Source organism: Myotis nattereri (assembly GCF_964212035.1).
Source record: "Myotis nattereri genome assembly, chromosome: 8".
Lineage (NCBI taxonomy): Eukaryota > Metazoa > Chordata > Mammalia > Chiroptera > Vespertilionidae > Myotis > Myotis nattereri.
The window spans coordinates 58,181,798-58,204,847 of NC_138083.1; the positions used below are offsets into that span (position 1 = coordinate 58,181,798).

The 23,050-nt window shown below is 52.3% G+C and overlaps 1 protein-coding gene across 1 annotated transcript in view; it reads left to right on the top strand.

Annotated features, from left to right (window-relative positions):
• Positions 1–23,050, top strand: part of EMILIN2 (elastin microfibril interfacer 2) — a 42,705-nt gene that overhangs the window by 13,655 nt on the left and 6,000 nt on the right. The window contains exons 3-5 of the mRNA XM_081097767.1: positions 6,139–6,314; positions 9,251–11,173; positions 21,576–21,983. Of these exons, the coding sequence (XP_080953893.1) occupies positions 6,139–6,314; positions 9,251–11,173; positions 21,576–21,983 (2,507 nt within the window). The remainder of the gene's footprint in view (positions 1–6,138; positions 6,315–9,250; positions 11,174–21,575; positions 21,984–23,050) is intronic.

Sequence of the window (23,050 nt, forward strand, 5' to 3'; positions counted from 1 at the left end):
TCTGATTTTTGTGTTCGGTTCCCCCACTTTACCCCCGGGGACCTTTTCAGGCCGTGGGAAGTGCGCGTTGGAGGGTCCTCGGCCAGCGCCACCTCCTCGGATCGGTGCAGCCTCCGGTGCAGCCTGCGTGTGAGCAGGACACAGCAGATTCCCTCTGCCGGTCAGAGCGGCTCTCCTTCCACGCGGTTCCGCAATCACTTCTAATGTCAAACTTCGTCGTCTCTACTGCCTGGCTGCACTTACTTTTGGCAAACAGCTACTTTAATTAAGAACTCATGGATTTATTTACTGATTGATAGAAAAACAAAGAACAAGGGGAAACCTCTTGGTCACACTTTGTTCCTAGAAAATCAGTTCACTGTTTGTCAATTCTAACTTGGACCGTGGAGACCAAACTTTGTAAAAGCGCATCACCATACGAAAAGGCAGGCAGTTTTGACACATGCTACAATCGGGACGAACCTGGAGGATGGAGGGGATCGGGATATGCCTTCCCATATTGATGTTTCTGAGCTGAAAGCATTGAGAATCAGCAGACACAAAGACGAACTCTCGGTCCCCCCCTCTCTGACTCAAAAGCAGAGTGTAAATTCCCCACCTCTCTTGCACCAGAATGAGGGCAGGGACCTTGTCCCTGCAGGCAGAGCTGGCCCTGACACAAATCTGCCTAAGCAAACCTCCTAAAACAGGCCTTATCTTCCATTAGTTTCCCCCATACATTTCCGAGACATCTTCCCACAATTTATCACCCCTCGAAGCCCAAAGCCCCTTTCCTTTGTCCAACCGCTACTCTACACCGTACTGCCCTTTGTTAAAGTGGTCTATGAGTCCAAGTTTAACCACATCGTCTTTGGATTTTTCTCTTCGTTTCTGGGAAGCCGCTCTGCATGTAAAATTAGTAACATCAGTAAAATCTGTATATCTTTTCTCTTGTTCGTCTGTCTTTTGTCAGTTTAATTCATAGGCCCCAGAACAAACCTAAGTGGGTAGAGGAAAAGTTTTTTTTCCTTCCCTACAAGGACATTATGCTAAATAAAATAAGCCAGTCACCGAAAGAGAAAGACTACATGATTCTACTTGTATAAGGTGCTTGGAGAGGTCACAGTCATGGAGATAGAGAGTAGAATGGAGGTTGCGGGGTTCGGGGAGGGCTGACGGGGCTTGTGTTTAATGGGTGCAGAGTGTTAGTTGGGATGATGAGAGTTATGGAGGTGGGTGGTGGTGACAGCTGCACAGCAATGGGAACGGACTCCATGCAGCGGCCTCTTACACATGGCTGTGGCACATGGAATGTGCTGTGTAGTTTACCACAATTTTAGAAAGTGGGTTAGTTGCTGCTCTATGGAAAACCTGGCGTAGCAGCTGAGTGCCAGGAACCAAGTGTGCCCTGTGAGCATCCTGAAACGCGACGGAATGACTTCTCCTTGTCCCGGGGGCGGGCGGGAGCCCTCCAGGCCCCTGCTGCCTGGCCTTTCCCATCCTCTCAGGCCCATCCCGGGCGATGCTGTGCAGAGCCACACACGCAGAGTGAGGCCAGAAGGGTTGGCTCCAGACTTCTGAGGGCAAGCCAGTGACTGGAAGAAGGAGAAGAGTTTACTAAAAGAAAAAAAATCTGTTTTTGGGAGAAATCCCGGTCAAATGAGTGTCTGCAATGGGGCACTGGGCTCTCGATGTGTGCAGTGGTGGTGGTTGGTGTTAAAATAAAATTCAGGTAACTCCGGAGTGCAGGCCGAAGATTCTGGCCTTGTGGAGTAGCTGTCTAGATGTCCTTCTGCCAGGGATGTGTGGTTATTTTTCAGAGAAATGTTCTGCCAGCGATTCTAGGCTGTGGGAGGAGAAAGACAGCGGGTGGATGTGAGATAGAAACCCGGAGATGAGCAGATAGGCGTGTGCCGTTGGTGTTCCTGTGGCCACCTTGTGGCTCTCTAGGCTTGTCCTGGCCGATGAAACTGTCTGCGACAATGGAGATGTACTAGCCACTCGGGGCTACTGACCACTCGAAATGTGGCTAGTGCGACCGAGGAACTCAATGTTTGATTTTAGTCCATTTAAAATAGTTTAAATGTAAATAGCCACACGTGGTTAATGGCTACTTATTGGCCAGCACAGTTCAAGGTTACCCGGTGTGTGATTCCGACCCAGTTCATCATGACCTGAGGCCCTGAAGCTTGGTTTGATTTGGGGAAGACTCAGGAATTCGTGTCTACTTAGGGTTAGACCCAAGGATAATTCTGAAATTTTTAATTAGGGCATTGGACTCCACAAAACCTTGTCAAAAGTAGACCTATTATTAATTAATTATTTGATTGATCAGTTATTAGTTGATTAGTAATTGTTAATTGAGCACCTACTATAGGCCAGGCACTGTGATTTTAGTGGAGAACACCACCCTCAGGTATTCCTGCCCCAGTGGGGCTCGCGGCCTGCAGGAAAGACAGGCGCTGAACAAGCAAATGCAAGTGAGGGTGGAAGCATGTTCGGGAAGAGGCCTCACCTCGAGCCCCTGGAAGGAGCTGTTGTGGTGCTGAGGCCAAATGAAGGCACATTCCGTCACATTCTGTTCTCACAGGGACCCTTCCGGTCGCGTGGTCCCTGAACTCTGCTTCCACTCCTTCAGTTCTTTCCTTGCTGCCTTCCTTCTCACTACACTTCCTCGGGCTGGGCTGGTGCCTTTCACACGGAGGCTGAACTTGTAAAGATGGTAAAAACCCTTGTTTCACCAAAGAAGAGTCCCAGAGGGAGAGGAGAGTGCGAGTGGGCATGGCTGAGGCAGGGGTCTGGGCAGGCTCAGGCCGCAGTCCCCAGGGTCCCCCAGGATGCTCCACAGCTGGGATTGGTGCCTCCCAAGGGACCGGCGAAGGAGGGGGTAAGGCTGCAGTCTGGGTCAGCCCTCAGCTCTCCCAGCACCTCCTGTGGGTGTTGGTCCCTCAGCCCCTCGGTTTGGTGGCCCAGCTGGGTGCAGTGGGTGAGCTGGTTCAGAAAGTATTCATTGAGCATCTCCGTGTGCTCACAGCCCAGGGGCCCCTTGGGCTGCTTTCACTCTAGTCACTTCCCTGCGGGTGGTCCAGCCCTGGCTGCCTCAGGGCAGAGGCGTTTCTGGTCTGAGGCTGCTTCTCAACTCTGGCCGCTGCGCTTGACAACCACTTAGGGAGGTTTTGAAAGGTACAGCTTCCTGGGCGCCCCCTGCCCCCAAGCCAATGAAGATGAGGATTCTGAGGGGTGAAGGCCCAGGCTTTTCTGTAACGCTCCTTGGCCAGGATATTGTCTGCCATGCTCTGGGGGGCATGGGAATCCCATCCGTTCCTCCCATCCTCTGTGCAACACCCCCAGCGGGCTACTGTGGAGGCAGGATCCCCGTTTCTGTGGGGAAAATCCAGAGAGCCTGTGGAGCTGGACAGCCCTACCTCCTTCCCTCACCCCCCACCCTGAGCTCTGAGGACCCGAAGCCGCTTGGGGTCCACGTGGTTGCGCACAGAGAAGGGGGAACGTGTGCTTTCCCACGTTAGAGGTGGCTGCCTGATCATTTCCAGCTGTCACCCTGGGTGGTGGTGGAGGGGGGGGGGAGGTGCGCCTCCCCTGCTGGACCTGAAGCTGTCAGGGATGCGGTCACCTGAACTCCATCGCTGAAACCGGAACCCTGCCTGCGGGCCAGCGAGGGGAGGGTGGGAGTGTGCGTGTGAGGGTGGAGGGGAAGGCGGGACTCCAGGGAGCTTCCTAAGTTACGAGCTGGTTCCAAAAGAATACCGCCTCCGCGGGAAGAACGGCCTGTGGGGAAGCCAGACTTTCTCACCCGGCTCAGCGGCGAGGGTACGGCCCTGGGTGGGGTGCGAGGTGGGACCTCCTCCCAGGGCGTCGGAGCCTCTCTCTGCGCAGCCTCATCCGAAGGGCTTAACGTGGGCTGTCATCTCCTGGCACATGAGCGAAACCCAAGAGCAGCCGCATTCTCACATTCAATCGCAAATGCTCAGAGGAACCAAGTTTTTCTGAGGTTGCACATTTTTCCAGCATTATGCTGTCCTGGAGCGTGCAAAACAGTGAAGTGGAATTGTTTTCTAATATCATTTCTAGGGCCACACAGAGGATTCTTGGGTGGGTGGGTGGTAGGGACCAGGGCGGTGTGCACCTGGGCCGAATTAGACACTCAGGGGATGCCTGCCGAGTGGGGACAGTGGCTGCTTCTCACGGAGTCCGGACCATCTCGGGGTGGGTGCGGTTAGAGTGGCTCTCGGCTGCTGCCCGAGGAGGCTGTGTGTGTGTGGGGGGGGGGGGGGGGGGGAGCGAGCCGGGGGCGGGGTGGCGGGGGGGGCAGAGGAGAACACGGGTTTCAATCCAGCCCTGCCCTCCCTGACCGTTGGAACTTGGGCAAGTCACAGCCTCTCTGAGCCTCTGTTTCTCATTGTGAAAAGAGGAAAATCTGAATTGTGGGGACTTGCTGGGGGGTAGGGCGGGGATGGGAGAGAATGAAGAGCCAGGAAGGAGGTCTTGCTTCCCCCCCCTTCCCCCTCCCTCCTTGGGCAGCCCTCCTTTTCTGTTTACTGGGCTTTCTCTTCATTGTCCTTGAAAAGGGCTCCCACCACACCTTCTCCCCGTCCCCACACCAGCCCCCACAGGCCAAGTCGGCCAGCACTGAGGTGAGACGCAGGCGTCAGCAGCTGCTCACAGGTGCTCACAGTGATTCTCGGGCCCCAAACCACCAGGTGGAACAGGGACCATGGAAGGTGCTGGGCCGTGCCCCCGGGGGTTCCGCCCGCCTGGCTGGTGGTGGAGAACCTTACATTCCAGGCTCTGGGTGCCACGGTTTTGACCGTCCAGGAAGGTGCTGAGCCCATGACATGCAGGAGTTAAAAGTCTCTCGGGAGCATAACCCTGAACAGCACCTGCCGCAAGGCTGCTGCCCCAGGCGGGGTCGCTTGGCTGGCAGAGGGCCGCAGGCCACCGGGCAGCTGGGCGACCCGAGCCCCACCCGAGCAGCACGCAGCAACCCTGGGAAGTGAGACAAAGACTCTTTCTTTCTGGGAATTGGCCCTAGAAACATGACCAGCTGCGAGTGCTGGTGCTGAACGTGAAGAGAACGGGACGAGGTTCAAGAGCCATGGTTCCGAGCCAGAGGTAGCGGCCGGGGTAAACGAAGGAGCCGCTCGCATCTGAGCGGTTGCCGGGCCCTGGGGAGCCGCGCCCGGAGCCGTCCCCTGGGCCACGTCGGGCCTCGGCCCCGGCCGGGCGTGGAGACCTCACAGCTCGTCACAGGGTCTGTGTGATGCGCACGTGCATCAGGGGTGCATCGGGGGACGCGCACTTTCTATGGGGACTTTTGAATGGTTCTAATCCTGCTTCCTGTTTCTCCCATTAGCTATAGGAGTCAAGGCATTAAAAAAAATCTGAACACAAGTTCCTGAGTAGCTCGAGGCCTGCCATCTTGCTAGTGCCAGGGAGAGAGGGCTGAGGTCATGGCCTGGGTTCTGTGGGAGAAAGGGGGCCAGGATGCTTCTTTTAAAAAACACACACACATTTTTATTGATTTCAGAGAGGAAGAGAGAGAGAGAGAGAGAGAGAGAGAGAGAGAGAGAGAGAGAAAGAGAGAAAGAAACATCAATGATGAGAGAGAATCATTGATCAGCTGCCTCCTTCACGCCCCACACTGGGGACCAAGCCTGCAACCCGGGCATGTGCCCTGACCAGGATTGAACCGTGGCCTCCTGGTTCATAGGTCAACGCTGAATCACTGAATCATGCCGGCCAGGCCGGGGGATGCATCTTTAAAATAATGACGGAGTGACACCTGAAAATTGTCCACAAAATAGCAAACTCTGGAACAAAGTGTGTTGGTGAAACACAAGCTCCGTTTGTGAAAACTGGCCACGCCCAATGGGAATGGTGGGGCCAGGTTTTGCTAAGTTGTGTTTCCCCAGCCATTCGTGGGAGGGGTGCTAGGCTGGGGGTGGGTGGAACCTAAGATGTAGAGGGAGGAGGCCAGTAGGATGTGGCTGAGCCCCAGGAGGTCGCTGCTGGATGGAGGAGACTGGCAGGAAGCAGGCAGGGCCCTGAGTGACCTGGGTCCTCGTCCCTCGAGTCCACTCTGGAAGCGCCAGGGGGTTTGTGACAGGAGCCAGTAAAGAGATGCCACCTCTTCCTCCGCAGGTATCGCGTGAACTTCAGACCCAGATACGTCACCAGGTACAAGATGGTGACACAGTTGGAATGGAGGTGCTGCCCTGGCTTCCGAGGGGCAGACTGCCAGGAAGGTCCCAGAGACCCCGGGAAGGCCCTGCGTCCCACGCCCGCCCGGCCTCGGAGCAGCTTGAAGAAACCCACAGGTACCTTCTGGCCTGTGCTCTGCTGGGCGGGCACCACTGGCATTCCCAGCCCTCCTTCAGACAGCACCACGCTGAGCTACGCTGTTGAGCTTTCTGAGGTCTTCAAAGAACGCAAATCTATGCCTGCAGCCGACACGGGGAGCACATACATTTATTTGCAGAAGCAGTAGCCATTGGAAGACAAACTTGTTGCAAGTAAATGGCTTTGTTAGGGCCACCTTACCGTGAAAGCCAAGGCCTTAGAAGTCAGTGTAGGAGATGCTGGGAGTTTCAGACTTGTATGGCCTGAGGCAGGGATGAGAAGAGATTCAAAAGCAATTGGCGCTCTGTGTGTGTTTACTTTCATCTATAAGCTCCCATAAACCCGAATTTAAAGGAGTTAAAAAAATTCTTTTAAATAGGTATATAGAATCATCCTCATTCTGTTTGGGGTGAGATATTTGCAAAGCTAAGTCCCCCATTACAAGCATCCAGTGAGGTTACTCTTAAATTTGTTTCTGAATTAACTTTTTGAAGTGAAGTAGCAGAAACTCAATGAATTGCTAAGAAAGAAAGGATCATTTCACCAAAGTCCACCTTTGCTTTTTTTTTAAAATACTCACCCAAAGATATGTTTAGAGAGAGGAAGAGGGAGAGAGAGAAACATCAATCAGTTGCCTCTCATCTGTGCCCTGACTGGGACTCGAACCCATAATCTTTTGGTGTATGGGACAACACACCAACCAACTGAGCCACACCAGCAGGGCAAACATAGGAAAATATTTAAGTACAAATATTCTCATCACCAAAATATAACTACTGTCAATATTTTGTTATAAAACATTACTCTCTTTCCCATGGCAGCATATACATTGTTGTGAAAGAAAAATCCATTCTCCCCACAAATATTTTTTGAGCCTCTGTAGCTACACTAGGTAACCTGGGAAGTGGGAAGACCATGGCAAACACAGTCCCTGGCCTCATGGAAGGCAAACATGAGACAAGTAGTTACACTAACTCATGAAGGTACTATGATGGGCACACATGATTTTGGACTATAATAGTTTATTTTTGTTTTGTTTAGGTTCAGTTTTCATTTTTGCAACCTGTAAACATACATGCAGTTTAATGAGTCGAAGAGCTTTATAAGGACTATTAGGAAAAGCACTTTCCCTCCCCAGGGATACTTACTTTAAATGCTACCAGTGCCCATTTGTAAATTACTTTCTAGCTATTGACTTCTCACAGGGAAGGTGAGGATTTGACTCCCTTTCATCTACTGGCCAACACACTGCTCCTATATACCTCCATCTTTTCCATATAGTTAGACCACGTTTTTATGTATTCAGTGTTTACTGTTTACGTTGTAGTAACTATGTAGAGAATGTTTATAGCTGTCGTATGCTATGAATCTGTTGCTTTTCCTAAACAGCTTTATAAAAAGTATATTTTTTATTTGTTAATTTCAGAGAGGAAGGGAGAGGGAGAGAGAGATGGAAACATCAATGATGAGAGAGAATCATTGATTGGCTGCCCCCACTGGGGCATGTGACCTGACTGGGAATCGAACCATGACCTCCTGGTTCATAGGTCGACACTCAACCACTAAGCAACACTGGCCAGGCGTATACAGCTTTCTGATTTCTGTAAAGTGAATAATGATCTTATATTTTTCGTTGCTTGGTTTTTTATGTTTTTACCCCTATTTCAACCCAGACCCTCTTCTGGTTGTCTAAAAGGTCTCTCATTACATTCAGTACTTCAGTTACATACTAGTATTCCTCAGGAAATCTCACCTTGAGCCCTCGCTGCCCGACCTGGGCTGCCACCCTCTCTGTTCCCAGCTGCTGCCTGCGACCTGAACTGGCCTCTCCTGTCCATTCTGTGTTTCCTGGACCCGCTTGCTCCTTCTCAGTCCACTCCCTCGCTTTGGTAGAGCACATCTTCTGGCAGTCTCATGAGAAGATTGCACAAGAGAGAAACTTTCTGATATTTTATAGTCTAAAAATATTTTTATTCTAGTTTCAGAATTCCAGGTTGAAATAATTTTCCTTTAGATTTGAAAGCATTGTTCAATTTTCTTCTAATTTCCAGTGCCTCCGGTTTTGATCATCTCCTTTTAGTTTATCTTTCTCTATACCTATCAGTTTACTTTTACTTTATGACTCATCACAATCATCTTTATAATATTTTTTCTTTCTCTTGTACTATTTCCTTGAGGTTATATTTCTCAAGGTAGGATTATTAAAAATTCAAAGTTTGTATTCTTTGACTTAGTGAGCCTTCCTAAATATGGCCAAATGGCTCCTTTATTAGGAGATGCCAAGAGAATCAGTTGCTTTATCTCTCTTTTGCTGTTAGTTTCCCCAACTGCATAACAGCGCTAAACAATGTCTCTGAGACTCTCTTAGCAGAGGGATGCTAATAAAAGTAAAAGAACATTTAGGAGTTACATGGACAGCAACTTGCTGCTTGAATAATATACCACCCAACAGCTAATGGGTGGATCTTGATAAAGTGGCTTCTTATGGTCTTACAGTAGGCAGTCAACCACTGGGGTGTGTCTGCAGGTCACTAGTGTGGAGGATGATATTTTTGTATGATAAAGTAGATAAAGAATATTTCCCTTCAGGGTGAAAGAGACCATTGAGTATCATGTGCCATGTACATATTCTCTTACACCTTAGGAGGGAAGATGGTACCTCCACTCCATGGATGAGGGGATCAGAGTTCACAGAAGTTAATTCACATGTTTGAGGGCAGACAGTAAACTGCAGAGGCAGACTGAAGGTGGAGATCTGTTTGACTGAAAGCCCATAGTCTTTTCCACTCGAATTACCTGTGGTGAGAGTGGATGTGGGAGTGAAGGCTTAAGTGTATTCTGTAAGTACCCTGGTTATTGTCTTTGCAGAAACAAGGTAAAAGTTGAGTCATATCCAACTCTTTCTTTGTAACAGACAATGAACCAAGCCAAGTCTCAGAGCCCAAGAAGACTTTGTCACCAACTCGTGCATCGGAACCAAGTCGGGCAGCAGATCCAAAACTGGGTCCCCAAGAACTTCAGGATAAGAAAATCCAGGTGCTTGAGGAGAAGGTTCTCCGGCTCACAAGGACAGTTCTTGATCTCCAGTCTTCCATCGCTGGAGTGAATGAAAACATCAAACATACCATTCAGGACGATGCCAGCAAAATGCTGGCGTCGTGGCTCAATAACCTGCACCCCCAGCCAGTGCCTGACAGTGCTGTTGGTAGAGACACTGAAACGGTCCAGCTTCCTGGTGACCTCAACAAAACGGAATCTGGCATGAAGGACATCAAATCCGAATTGGCTGAAGTCAAGGATGCTCTGAAGACCAAGAGTGACAAGCTGGAAGAGCTGGACGGGAAAGTGAAGGGTTATGAAGGGCAGCTGAAACAGCTCCAGGAGGCTGCCCAGGGCCCTACGGTGACCATGACAACCAATGAACTCTACCAAGCCTATGTTGACAGTAAGATTGAAACCCTGAGAGAGGAGCTCATGGAGGGAATGGACAGAAAGCTGGCCGATCTGAAGAACTCCTGTGAGTACAAGCTGATTGGTGTTCAGCAGCAGTGTGATGACTATGGGAGCAGCTATCTGGGAGTGATTGAGCTTATAGGAGAGAAGGAAACAAACCTGAAAAAAGAAATAAATGACCTTCGAGCCCGGCTGCAAGATCCTTCAGCCCGGTCCAATTGCTGTGATGGTGAAAAGACTGGTGACTTTGGGCAACAGATCAAGGTGTTAGACCAGAAAATTGAAAGAGTTGCTGAAGCCACCAGAATGCTAAATGGGCGGCTGGACAATGAGTTTGACCACCGGCTCCAAGTTCCAGAGCCAGATATGGACTTTGATGCAAGATGGAACGAATTAGATGCAAGGATCAATGTGACAGAGAAGAATGCGGAAGAACATTGCTTTTACATTGAAGAAACGCTCCGGGGGACCATTAATGGAGAGGTAGATGACCTGAAGCAACTTCTTGACCAGAAAATACAGTCTCTGGAAGAGCGTCTGGGGAGCCTGCTCCTGGAGATGACCAACAACACTGATGCAGAACCCACTCCCCCAGCATCAGCCCGCCCAGGCGGGTCAGGGGCTGGGCATGACCAGGTCATGGTGGAATTAAACCACTTGAAGAAGAAAGTTCAAGTTGTTGAGGATATTTGCCTGCAGGGAGCGCTTCATGGGATAGAAGATACTTTTCCAAATGGAGAAGACCACACAGTGGGTGATAGTTCGAGCCTTTTGAAGTCTCTGAATGACACGATGCATAGGAAATTTCAAGAAACTGAACGTAGCATCCAGAAACTTCAACAGGATTTTAGTTTTCTGTATTCTCAACTAAACCACACAGAAGATTATATGAATCATCTTCAGAATGAGCTGAGCAAGTGTAGGGAAGGTAAAAACGCTGGAGTGGATGGGTTTCCTAAGGGGGGCGAGCGAGAAAGGACGGTGGAGCCCCTCCCGACTCCCCAGGACACCGAGGCGCCTTGCTGCAGCCAGCTGGAGGAGAGATGGCAGAGGCTGCAGAGCCAGGTGCTCGCTGAGCTAGACACTTGTAAGGACAATACGCACGGGGTCCAGAGGGAGGTCTCGGTGGTTGAGCACAGGGTGTCTCAGATGGAGAAAACTTGCAGCAAACTGGACTCCATCTCAGGAAGTCTTCAGCGGATCAAGGAAGGGCTCAACAAGCATGTCAGCGGCCTGTGGAGTTGTGTCAGGCAGATGAACGGGACCCTCCGATCACATTCCCGAGACATTTCTGGCCTGAAGAATTCTGTGCAGCAGTTCTACAGCCACGTTTTCCAGATTTCTACTGACTTGCAAGATCTGATCAAGTTTCAGCCACCAGCAGGTAAGTTGACCTTTACAATATCATTCTTGTGTGTGTTTGCAACATGCATTGTGTTAGATTTTAGACAGTTTGTGGAATTAATTAGATCAGCGCTACTCGAAGTGTGCTTCATAGATTGGTGCCGGTTTGTGAATCACTTGGTGCTGGGTAGCGATGACATAAATACCAACATTCAGAACACGTATTTAGGAGCTTTTAAAGGAATTTGACATCACTGTAGCATTCAAGCACCTGTGTGGGCTGCATCCAAGAACTGTTGTCTTCCGGTCCAGCACACATTTCCTTTGTGTCTCCCAGAGTTGAACGTCGACTTACTGAGCCAGCTGGACAGAAGGACTCCCCCCACCACCACTTCCTGACCTGTCCTCTCCCTGTTTTCCTTTTTTTCTCTCCTCGTCTTTGGGCGTTTATCACCTTCTCTACCTTGCCCAGCTCCAGGTGACAAAGGAATTTCATGGCCTGGTGTGAGCCTCTAAGATTTTATGATCAGGTCCCAGCTGAGACATAAAATGCGAGGAGGGGGCGGCTGGAGCATGAGCGGTAGATGAGCCCTGGCCTGCCTGGGGAGAGCCAGGGCCAGGTCCTCAGGAGGCATGGGGAAAGGACCGAGGTAGTCAGGGATAAGGGGTTTGTAGATAAGAAGGTACCCATGTTAACCAGGAGCAGGAAGCTGGCCTCTGCCCCAGTGTTGGGCCCACCACACCACACTATTTATAACCCTCCGCCTCCTCCCCAGGCCCACGAAGCTCCTGTATCTCTGGAATGTTGAGTGACGGTCACAAGACTGTGTGTGTTCATAGAATGATTGTCCCTTGTGGTGACAGTGCTGTCTGGACAGTGCTTTATAGTAACTTATTGAACCAGGTATTTCCAGTTGATTTGCAGCTCCCAGGCAGTGTGGGACGCTCTGTGGACTCTTTCACGTTTGTTGAAATAGGAGTTGGAGGTGTGGCTTCCAAAAGATTATCCTTTTGCGATGAACTCAGTGTTGTGAATGTGGAATGCATGGACTTCCGGGCATTTCAAAGAGCCCCAAAGAACCAAGCAGAGCTTCATCCGCCCTCGTGTAGCCTCCAGGGCTGGGATATCTGTGACCTGAGTATCAGAGATCCAGGGGTGCATTAGGATCACAGTGTAAGTTACATTGGCTAGTAAAATGTCAACAGAACATGTATTGTGCTCCTACTATGTGCGAGGCTCTGTGGGGGATACAGATGAGTACCACAGTCTTCACCTGCAAGGCATTGTCGGTCATAGTGGTGAAGACACACAGGTCTGCAGAGACCTGAATGAGACCGTATGTCCAGGTCCAGTGGGTGGTGTAGGGGTTTTTAGTTCATAGGATTTTATTGAACCCTTACTGTGTGGTCGGTAATGAGCTATGTGTGTGGGGTATGTGGATGACTATGTATGTGACAGTGATAGTCTGAGGGGAAGCAAACAGACAGGGTTGGTTATGGGAATGCCATGTTCATGGGTGCACTGGGCTTGGAGAGTAGCACCCACGGCTGCTGAGGAAGTTGAGGAGGCTTCTCAGAGGAGAGAGCACCTGAGCTGAGTGTCCAAGATTGAGAATTCAGAGGCTGAGGAGTGAGCTAGAGTGATGAGAGAAACTTCTGGAAGGAAGTGTTACTGGGGCTAATAATTGAGGGATGTGTAGGAATCAGAAAAGAAGGAGAATGGGGGGCATACCTGGTGAAGAGTTGGTGCGAATGAATCACTTATCACCATGTAACAACCTACAACAAAGATGTGTTGTTCTCCATTATTCTGCAAGTTAGGAACTCAGGCAGGGCTTGGCTTGGCGGTTCTTCTGCTCCACTTGGTGTCGACTTGAGCTATTCACTAGGCTGCAGTCAGCTGGCATTGGCCTGTCTGGGTTGGAAGGTCCAGGAAGACTTCAGTCACGTGTCAGTACCACAGGATTCCTCCATTGACCATCCTCTCTCTCTCTCTCCGTGTGGCTAACTTGGGCTTCATCGCAGTAGGATGGTCTCAAGATAGTCAGATTTATTACACGGCAACTGGCCATAAGGGAAGGCGGAAGCTGCTGGGCCTCTTCCAGGCTGGGCCCAGAGCTGGTATGGTGTCACTTCTGCACATTCTGTTGGTCAAAGCAAGTTAGCTTTTGAAGGGAGATGTGGCTTGTATTTGTCAGGAGGCAGGGAACATGAATGTCAGTCCTCATACCTCCACTGGGAGCCAAGGGCCAGGGGTGAGAATGCATAATGTAGTGTATGCAGTGGCCAGCGACCAGATTGCTGGTCCCGGATGCAGACAGTTCCCTCTCAGTCCACTGCCCTCCTCACAGGTCTCGTTCTTTTCTTCAGAAGCATCCCTATGGGGGGCTGAAGTATCCAGGAGGCAGTCAGTGGGGGGCGGGCAGAGGGGCTCCAGCTGATGTTCAAATATATCCGAGTATCTTTCCTATCTCTCCTGCTAGTGCAGATGTTTGGCTATTTTATGGGACACAAGGTGCATGACTTTCATCTAGGACTTGGGCAGGTGCCTAACCTTCAAAAGGTGAAGAATCACTGTATTTTCCTCACTGTCTCACCTTCAGCGCAGCGGCCCCCCTACACATTCAACAAATATTTTCTGAGTCGTGTCCTGATGCTGAAGATTCAGCACTGAGGGATCTTACACTGTAGTTGGGAAGACAGACAATGCACAGCCAAGCAAATAAAGATGTGATTTCAGCTAGTAATCCGTGTGTGAGGAAAGATTGAACGGAGTAAGGCAATAGAGATTGGGGGACAATATATTTTTTTTAGTTTATTTTTAAAATATATTTTTGATTTTAGAGAGGATGGGGGAGAGGGAGAGAGAGATAGAAACATCAATGATGAGAGAGAATCATTGATCGGCTGCCTCCTGCATGCCCCACACTGGGGATCGAGCCCGTAACCCGGGCACGTGCCCTTGACCGGAATCAAACCTGGACCCTTCAGTCCACAGGCTGACTCTCTATCCACGGAACCAAACTGGCTAGGGTGGGGGACAGTATATTTTAAGTGAGTGGTCAGGGAGGGCTGCACAGTGGAGATAGCTTTTGAGCAGATCTATGAATAAAGTGAGGGGCTAGCCCTGCAGAGATCTGTGGGACAAGTGCTCCTGGGAGCAGGAACAGCATGTTCAGAGACCCTCAGGCAGGAATGAATGCCAGCTTTGGACACTCAGAACGCCAGTTTGATCAAGTCTGTGAGCAAGGGGGAAGGTTGTAGACAGGGAGGCCGAAGAGGGGGTAGGAAGCAGAGTGTGCAGGATTTTATAGGCTGTGGTGAAGGATTTGGGTTTTGAGTACAATGAGAAGCTATCAGAGGATTTTGAGCCAGGAAGCAGTTTGCAGTCCCATCTAAAGCTATACTTTCTCCGTAACTTTGGGCAAGTTATTTATCTGCCTAGTGCCTAACTTTCTGCATCTATTAATTGGAAATGATGATAATACCTCAGAAAGTTGTTCTGAGGATTAACACTCCTGAGTGGTGGTGTATTAATTAGCCCTTGGTGATCACATAATAAATATTACCCATATTTTAACCCTCCGTCCCCTCTAATGGATGGGCAGTCAATGCCTGGCCAAACTTCTCTCCCTTTCCCTTCAGCCTCCGAGGATTGAGTGGGCCTGTCCACACAGCGGGTGTGGGAGGAGAGCTCTGGGTGTCAGGCTGCGGGCTGCTCTGCAGAAAGCTCTCGACAGGCAGGGCATCGCTCCCTCCTTCTTTCCCTTTCATGTTCTTCTTTGGTAAATTGTGGACCCAGTAGGAAGTAAAAAGCCTAGTAATCGCCCCTCCCTAGCATTCAGAATTCACGTTCGTTTGATACTTCCATTGCAGCGGTTCTCAATGGAACCACTTTGGGTCGAGACCCCTTTGGCGGTCGAACGACCCTTCCACAGGGGTCGCCTAAGACCATCCTGCATATCAGATATTTACATTACGATTCATAACAGTTGCAACATGACAGTTATGAAGTAACAACGAAAATAATTTTATGGTTGGGTCACAACATGAGGAACTGTATTTAAAGGGCCAGAAGGTTGAGAACCACTGCATTAGAGGCTTGGCACTCAGGGAAAGGTTAGGTTCTGAAGGACAAGGAGGGTTCTCATCCTTTGCTCTTCTGTCCCCCGGAGCTGGAGGGGTTGGGCCCTCTGCCTGGACACACTCACTCCCGTTTCCACAGACAGGCGTGGGCCCTGGCCCTTCACACCTTCTCACCAGCACCCTCTCCCTTTCCTTTAGTGGCACCTGGTCCCCAAGTTGCCCAGTTTCAGCTTCACTGAAGCCAGTCTCCAGTCGAGGGTGGAAGGCAGAGTCTATTTCCTGCCTGGGCCCAGGACCCCCCTGGCCAGCACTGCAGGCATCCTCAACCCCAGACTGGCTGCAGCCGGCCGGCCTGCACGCCCAGCCTTCTGTCTGCGGGAGACGCTGAGCCCGGCTGACTCCAGCGGCTGTGCTATTCCCCTTACAGTTGGGAGACAAGGGGACTTCCTGGGGTTGAGAAACCTGGGTCTTCACCGAGCACAGATGGTGGGCAGACGAGCATTTCTGTGCATCAAGGAAGCTCTCTTTCCCGACGTCACGGTTCCAGGAAGGGAACGGCTGAGTAGATGCCACAATATTGTTTCAACATCCTCTAGTGGCCACAGCATTACTTCCCTTTCCAATCGCCCACTCTGTCTTCTCGCGTCTCAGGGGAACTTCTCATACCACTTCGGTTACATTAACCACGTTTCACTTAGGAGTGTTCAGCGTCAAGAAGCCCATCAATATCAAGTTGCTTAATTTAAGATGTGCTGTAAGAATGAAAAAGCATGGGTTTTTCAAATACAGTGGGGCCTTGACTTACAAGTGTCCCGACTAATGAGTTTTTCGAGATACGAGCCGTCTCTCGGCCGATTTTTTGCTTTGAATTGCGAGCTAACATTCGGTTACGAGCCAGCTTCAGATACCCCACCGCTAGTTGGCGCAGCGAACGTCACAGTGAACGCCACATCAGCCCAGCATCACGTGTCTCACTCGTTCACTTTAAGATTTGACATGTGAGTAATTTGAGTTACGAGCTCCGTCACGGAATGAATTAAACTCGTAAGTCAAGGCCCCACTGTAACGATCCAGCCATGGAGCCCGGCCTGGAGAGTGGCCTGATGCTGGTGAGGGACCAGGGGACCAGGTCGGTGTGAGCCGCGTGGTGGGCCTGGAGTGCGATGAACATAGAAAGGCTAAGTACACAACATGCCCTCAGACCATACTGACTCCAGACAACACACAGCCTTGGACCCTGCAGGCATCTGTTTTTGTTTGTTTGCTTAATCCTCATCCAAGGATATGTGTTTTTTTAAATTGATTTTAGAGAGAGAGAGGAAGGGAGAAAGAGAGAAAGAAACGGTGATGGGAGAGAAACATCCATCGGTTGCCTCCCATACACACCCCGACTGGGGATCGAACCCGAGACCTTTTGATGTCCCGGATGACGCTCCAACCCACAGAGCCCAGGGCAAGGGCATCTGACTTTGCAGTGCTCTTTAGTTGGTATAATAGCAGCTGCCTTTCCCCATCGTCACCTGCGTTTAGAAGCGCAGTGTCTGCGGACTGAGCTCTCCCACAGCTGCATGCAAAACCCTCCGGGAGCTTTAACCGAGAATCCTGGGCGCACTCTGGAGATTCCTGTTCCATCGGGATGAGGGGAGACCCAGGAATTTGTAGCGAAGTTTGTGATGAAAACAATAAACCCCTCCCCAGCTCTGGTCCCGGAAGGGGGAGGGCCCTCAGAGGCAGCAGGAGCCACCTGCCCAGGACAGGCTGTGCCAGGAAGGGAGGCACAGCCGGAGGGAGGCGAGGGGAGAGAATAAAACCCGACGTGACACCTGCCACCAGCAGAAGGGTGACTGGTTCCGCATTCGTCACCGATCTGTCCCTCCTCATGCCTTGATCGCTGCAGCTTCATGAGTCAGGTGGTGGGGTCCTCTCCGCCTTTCCACAGAGACCTTAGAACCAGCCTGTGGGTTTCCGCCACAAGAGAAACTCCCAAGCGATGCCGACGCTCGCAGGCGAGGCCCTTCTCTGAGACTCAGAGTGAATACTTCCCACTTCAAGGGCATCGCCGCCCTTTCAACACCAACCGCAGCTGCATCATCAGTGCTGTGCTCTTCAGAGACGTGGACCCGGTTTCTCTGTTCACCCCGATTCCGCGGGTTCCGTGTGGTCACGGCCAGCCCAGGGCTCGGCCTCGCGAGGAGACTCGGCGTGGGCCCTGCCATGACATAACCAGCCAGAGCTCCCTTGTGCCGGCCGGGGCGTTCCTCTCCCCTCCCACCCCCACCCCGTGTGCTCAGAGCAGAGCCCTTCAGTGAAGACCCTTCTCCCTCCCTGTGTTGTCGGGACGGAACAGGGACGGAGCAGGCTCTGTAGATGGTCTCCTCAGCCTCTCCTGTACCTCCCCGCCCACCCTTTAGGGGGCGCGCTTCCGGCCTGCTCTCGCCTCGCCCTCCTGCAGGGAAACCAGGGGCTGTTTCCTCAGGAGGCCCCTCCCCTGGCCACTCTGTGCGGTCAGCGCGGGAGCCACCCTGGGGACTTCCTGGCGGTGGCGGCGTGGGCTGTTCCCAGAAACCGAGCTTCTGCTGCTCGGTGTGGTAATCGGCTCTGAGGACATCCTGCGTCCATCCAGTTAGCGGCCTCGTGTCAGCATTTTGGTGGATTTTTTAGCCAGAAGTCTTGATTGACATCTTGACAACACTTCCATAGTTGCAGCATTTGTTCTGCAGACACATCCCCCGGACGCAGGCGGGTCTGTCGCCCGGACCAGACCTCTGGTGAATTGCACTTCCCGCGTGCACAGTGTTTTGCAATTAGGGAGCGCGCCCCCACCCACCCAGGGTTGGCCTGTGTCGTGGAAGAGGGCATAGCTCAGGGGGTTTCAGTGGCTCTCCCACAGCCAGGCCTCGAACACAGATGCCGACGTCTGAGGCCAGGGCCCGACCCACAGCCTCATGTTCTGTGCGAAGACACGGCGAACGTGCCAGGGACATGCTAAGGAGCCTTAACTTCTGCAGCTGAGACTCACATTGCAGCCAGCCTGCCTCCGGGGCTCCCAAGCGGCTGCAGGAGGAGACAACCCGCATTAATCGGCTGGAAGACACGTGTTCTTAGCACACCAGCCTCATGGATTTTGGGGAGTTTTTAAAGGCAGGTCTTTGTTGTAGTAAAGTTGAAACTGGCTTTTAGTAGGGACTTTTAAGGAGAGGGAGTGGCTTTTATTACCAAGTCCATCCATGGGGGAGGCTGTGTCCTGCCTGGCTCAGGACGGTGCCCCGGGGGCAGGTTCCCGGAACAAGAGCCAGCACCCGTGGGGCTGACCCATTGCTTACCACGCCTCACGCACGAACACGCGGGCAGCAACACTTGGCTCTCATGAACTCAGCTCAGATGGTCGCTGTCTGAATGAGAAACATATGCTCAGCTCAGAAAGCCCGACTGCCAGAGGTATCTTTCTGGAGCGAGCAAAACGCTGTCTGGTCTGTGTCGAGTTTGCAGTCAGCGTGTGCATCAGGAGCCACGGGGGCCGGGCCGAGTGTGGGCTGGAGGGGCCGGGCTGGGCTCCGTCCCTCCGGGGGCAGCTTCCTTGTTCTTTGCTGGGATGCGACAGTGTGTGTGTGTGTGTGTGTGTGGAAGGACCCCAAGGAGATCAGAGGAGGATATTTGGCTCAAGCAGAATGTTCATTCTTTTCCCTCTGCCTTCCCTCAGTATGATGGGTCTGGGTGTTGAGGGAGGGATGACTATGAAAGAACTGTCGCTGTCTCTGCATACCAGTGTCACCTAACAGGACCCCAGAGGGGCAGCTGTTGGCAAAATGAGGGTGCCACTTTAACGGCTGGCAGGAATTTGGGTGTGGTCCATAGCACGTGCCATCCTTCCAGCCTCCTGTCATTCACCCATTACTCGTGCCAGGCAGTGGGGATGGAAGATCATTAAAATGTGTCCTCAAGTGCTCATCGCCTGGCAAGAGGCCAGGTAAGAAACTGAAAGAGCAGCAGTCACCAACCTTTCGGACTTCACGGACCACCAGTGTCCGCGGATGGTCCGAGGTTGGTGATCGCTGCCCCAGAGGCCCAGAGAGCTTCATGGTTAGAGACAGGATTGTTCAAGTCCTACTGGGCAGATCCAGGATGGCTTCAGGGAGGAGGTGGTATCTGAGCTGCAACTTCAGGGGTGAGTGGGTTTCTCTCAGTGAGGGAGCCAGAAGAGGCCATTTAGGAAGTGAGAAAAAATAGCAGGAACAAAGCTCAGGTAAGAGCCGGGCACCACTGAGGTACTGGCGCCTGCAGGAGAGGGGCGGGTGGTGGGGGCTCGGGATGCCAGGCAAAGAAGATCTGACTTGATGAGCAGTGGGAAACAGCTGAAGAGTTTTGAGCAGGGAAAAGATACTAGAATGCTTTCTAAAGGGCATTGTGCAAAAGGTATGGGGGAAGGAGCCAAAATATTTCAGAATTAGAGTCAGCTGGACTTAGCAACAGATCAGTGTGTGTGTGTGAGAGAGAGAGAAAAGAGGAGAGGAGAGGAGAGCGGGGGAGAGGGAGGAGGAGAGTATGAGTCTGAGTGCCTGGATGAGAGACCAGGAAAATGATGGTGGATTTCAGAGAGAGACAGTTGGTTAGAAGGGCTTGGTGGGGAGAAGAAAAAAAGGGCCAGTTTTAGGGCCTGGACTTCGCTATTTTAAGGTACTTTGCTGACTAATTCACTGAGGGTGTAGGGCTAAAGGAAGTATTTTTTTCTTTATACATTTTGGGTGGAGACACCTAAACTTGGGCTTAAAGGGAGGACTTGGAGGGGAGGAAGGAAAGGGACGTGCAGAGAGGAGTGATGCTGGATGGCGCAGCTCGGGCGGAGGTGTGCCCTGGGAGGAAGGGCAGCGAGGAGGAGAGAAGACGAGACAGAGACTGAAGCAGGTGGGAGAAATCGGGCCCAGGGTGGGGAACCTTGTTCTGCCAGGGCCATTTGGATGTTTATAACATCATTCAAGGGCCATGCAAAATTATCAGCTTAAAAACTAGCTGCTATATTTGGTCACACATTGAACGACCTCACTCCGAATGCCTTGGCAGGGCCAGACACTCTCCACCCCTGAAATAGGCCCTTGGTGTCTTCTACAATTATATTTTATGAAAACAAGAAAAATAGTGCCGAGAAGCTGATGATGAAAATCTGTGCCGGTGCCCCCGAGTCCCCCGTCACCCTCTCACTCTCTGGGCAACCACGTGCAACTCCTCCGCTCCCTCCATATTTCTGAAGTGATTGATTAGCTTTACGTATCTTCCCATACAGATATTATAGGTAGCATTTAGATATTAAGTAGATGATATGATTTATCAGCGACAGACGGCCTGTGGCTCTCCCACGCCTCTCCCTGCTTCCCCTGCTCCCACTCCCAACAGAGTTACAGCCCAAAAATCAAGTCAGTACCTATGCCATTACCAGCTAAACAGCTCAGTAATAGCTAAAGATGATGTTGCTTTTTGCTGAATTAGTAATAGCGTTGCGTTATCATTTGCTAGATTTTATGTATTTTGGAGTCTTCTCACTTTTCAACACTCTCTATGCCATAGTTTCTTTATTGAGTTTGAAAATCAAACTAGATGATCTTCAAAATGCAATCACTGGTTTTGCCAGGACGTAATTTTATAGTGTTGGAGCCTGGGCTTGGAGACACCGTGTGGGCCTGAGGAGGTGGGGTGTCTGGCCAGGCGTGGTTCTTTGTAGATGCCCTGTGGGCCCCAAAGGAAGCCTCGTTCCAGGAACGTATTCGTGGAGAACAGGGCGGCAGCTTCCTGGCTGCGTCACTGTGCCATCCTGAGGGCAGGAAGCGTGAGTCAGGAGGCTCCTCTGCTGGAAATCCCCTGCTGGGGATCTTAGGGCTGTGGTGAGGGCCCAGCAGGGGACACCTGCTTGGGGTTGCCTTGGCATCGGCACTAAGGCCCTCAGCTTCTGAAATCGCCCACAGTGACCCCAAGGCTAGCTTGTCTGCATGTAAGGTCAGCTGGTTCCTTTCAGTAACTTGGGGTACCCCCATGGGATCATTACACGGTGAAATTGGGAAGTTTCGGGTGCTGGAGCCAAACGTGGGTCCGTTGGGAGAGCACAGCCATCATGGAGGGAGGCTGAAAACCCCCTCCCTGGGCTGGGGCCTCCCATAGCCTCCTAGTGGCTCCCAGGCCCCCCAAGGGCAGCTGGACGCACAGCCCCTTCCGTGCCCACGCTGTGGTGGCCGCTCTTGTGCTCCTGGCGCAGGGCCGACTTCGCCGATGCCACATTCGGGACGGCCACCCAAGCATAGAGGGGCAATGGCCGAGCAGTCAAGCCTGAGGTTTTCAACTCTGTTTCTTTCCACTTCCCAAATGCTCAGGGGAGGAGCCCTCAGAAGCACCTCCGCCTCCTCCCCGAGGGAAGGCCCCGCAGGCCTCGGAGAAGCCCCCGCAGTTGGCAGAGGTCCCCACGGAGCCATCTCTTCCAGAGCTGACGCCTCCGCCGCTGCCCAGTGCGCCCCCACCTCCTGAGGACCCTGGACAACAGCTGCACACAGGCCAACAGCCTGTTCCACCCAAGAGACCCCAACAGCCGCTGCCCTGGCCAGTGTGGCCTGGCTGGACAGGCCTGCCCTTCCTGCCTGGCTCCACTGGGGTCATTATGGAGACTGGAGAGGCTGGGCCTCCGGGGAGGATGGGCGTGTCGGGGAGAGGCCTGCCCCAGGGCGTGGATGGCCAGATGGGGCAGGCGCCCATCCCCAGCGCAGAAGGCTTCGCGGGAGCACCAGGTAAGGCTCACAGGGGCCAGCACATCTGAGCTGCAGGGGCTTGTGGGTTCAGGGTATAAGGTCCAAAAGGTAGCTCTCCAAAGGTGCTGAGGTCCTGAGGGACCAGTTCATGCGAATCAAACCCGAGAGCCTGGGGCACCCCAGGATCGTGCAATAAATTACACTTAGAATTATCCCCTGGGGATCTTCCCAGCAGGAAGCGAACCTGGGAAACCAAACGTGTACCAGGAGCTGACACAGCAGTAAAGACAGCCTGCAGCAGAGGGTGAGCTGGGAGGTTCTGGCTCAAATCCCGGCGGCCCACCAGCCCTGGGCCGGCCTCCTGACCTGAGGGCCAGCGCCTTCACCCGAGTGGGGGTGGTGCTAGGACCTCGGGGAGCTTCTGTGAGGACAGGGAGGAGGCCTAGCTCAGTGCCTGCATGGTGAGTGCTCCATGCGAGTGTGCCAGCACCTTTGGGGCAGGTGGGGTGGGGTGAGGTCCCCTGCTAACTGGTGAAGGCAAAGGGGGCACATTTGTGGGATCCCCACCACGTGCTGGAGACTGAACCAGGTCGTCAGTTTCTCGCAGCTCTCCTGGCGGCACCGTGACGTTATTAGTTCTGTTTCCAGAGGAGTAAGCGGAGGCGGCGGCTATGACGTGTAAACAGATGTTTTCCAAGCAGTTTGTTTCTGTTAGTTTCACGTGTCATGGGTGCTTGTACACTGGAGCTGCTGTCTGTCCGTCCCTGTGGCAACACTGCACCCAGCCCTGCTGGAGGGCAAGCTGTGAACAGCCGCCCCTGGAGGGCTAGCAGGGTCGTTGGCACGAGTGAACGACTCCGTCTGCGGCCTTCTCCTCCCCGGCTGGAGAAGCCCCAGCGCCTCACCTTTTTCCTTAGTCCCTCAGCCAGCTCACCCTCAGGGCCTTCTTCCCTGCCCGGGGTACGTGGGCGAGTGAGGAGGCAGGTACAGGGGTGCATCTGTTTCTAGGAAGGTGGCTGGGAGGGTTGCCCTTGCTCTATGTCTAAACAGTGTGAGGAGCGGTGAGAAAGAAGGGCTCTGAATGAGGTGCTGCATGGGGTTTTGTT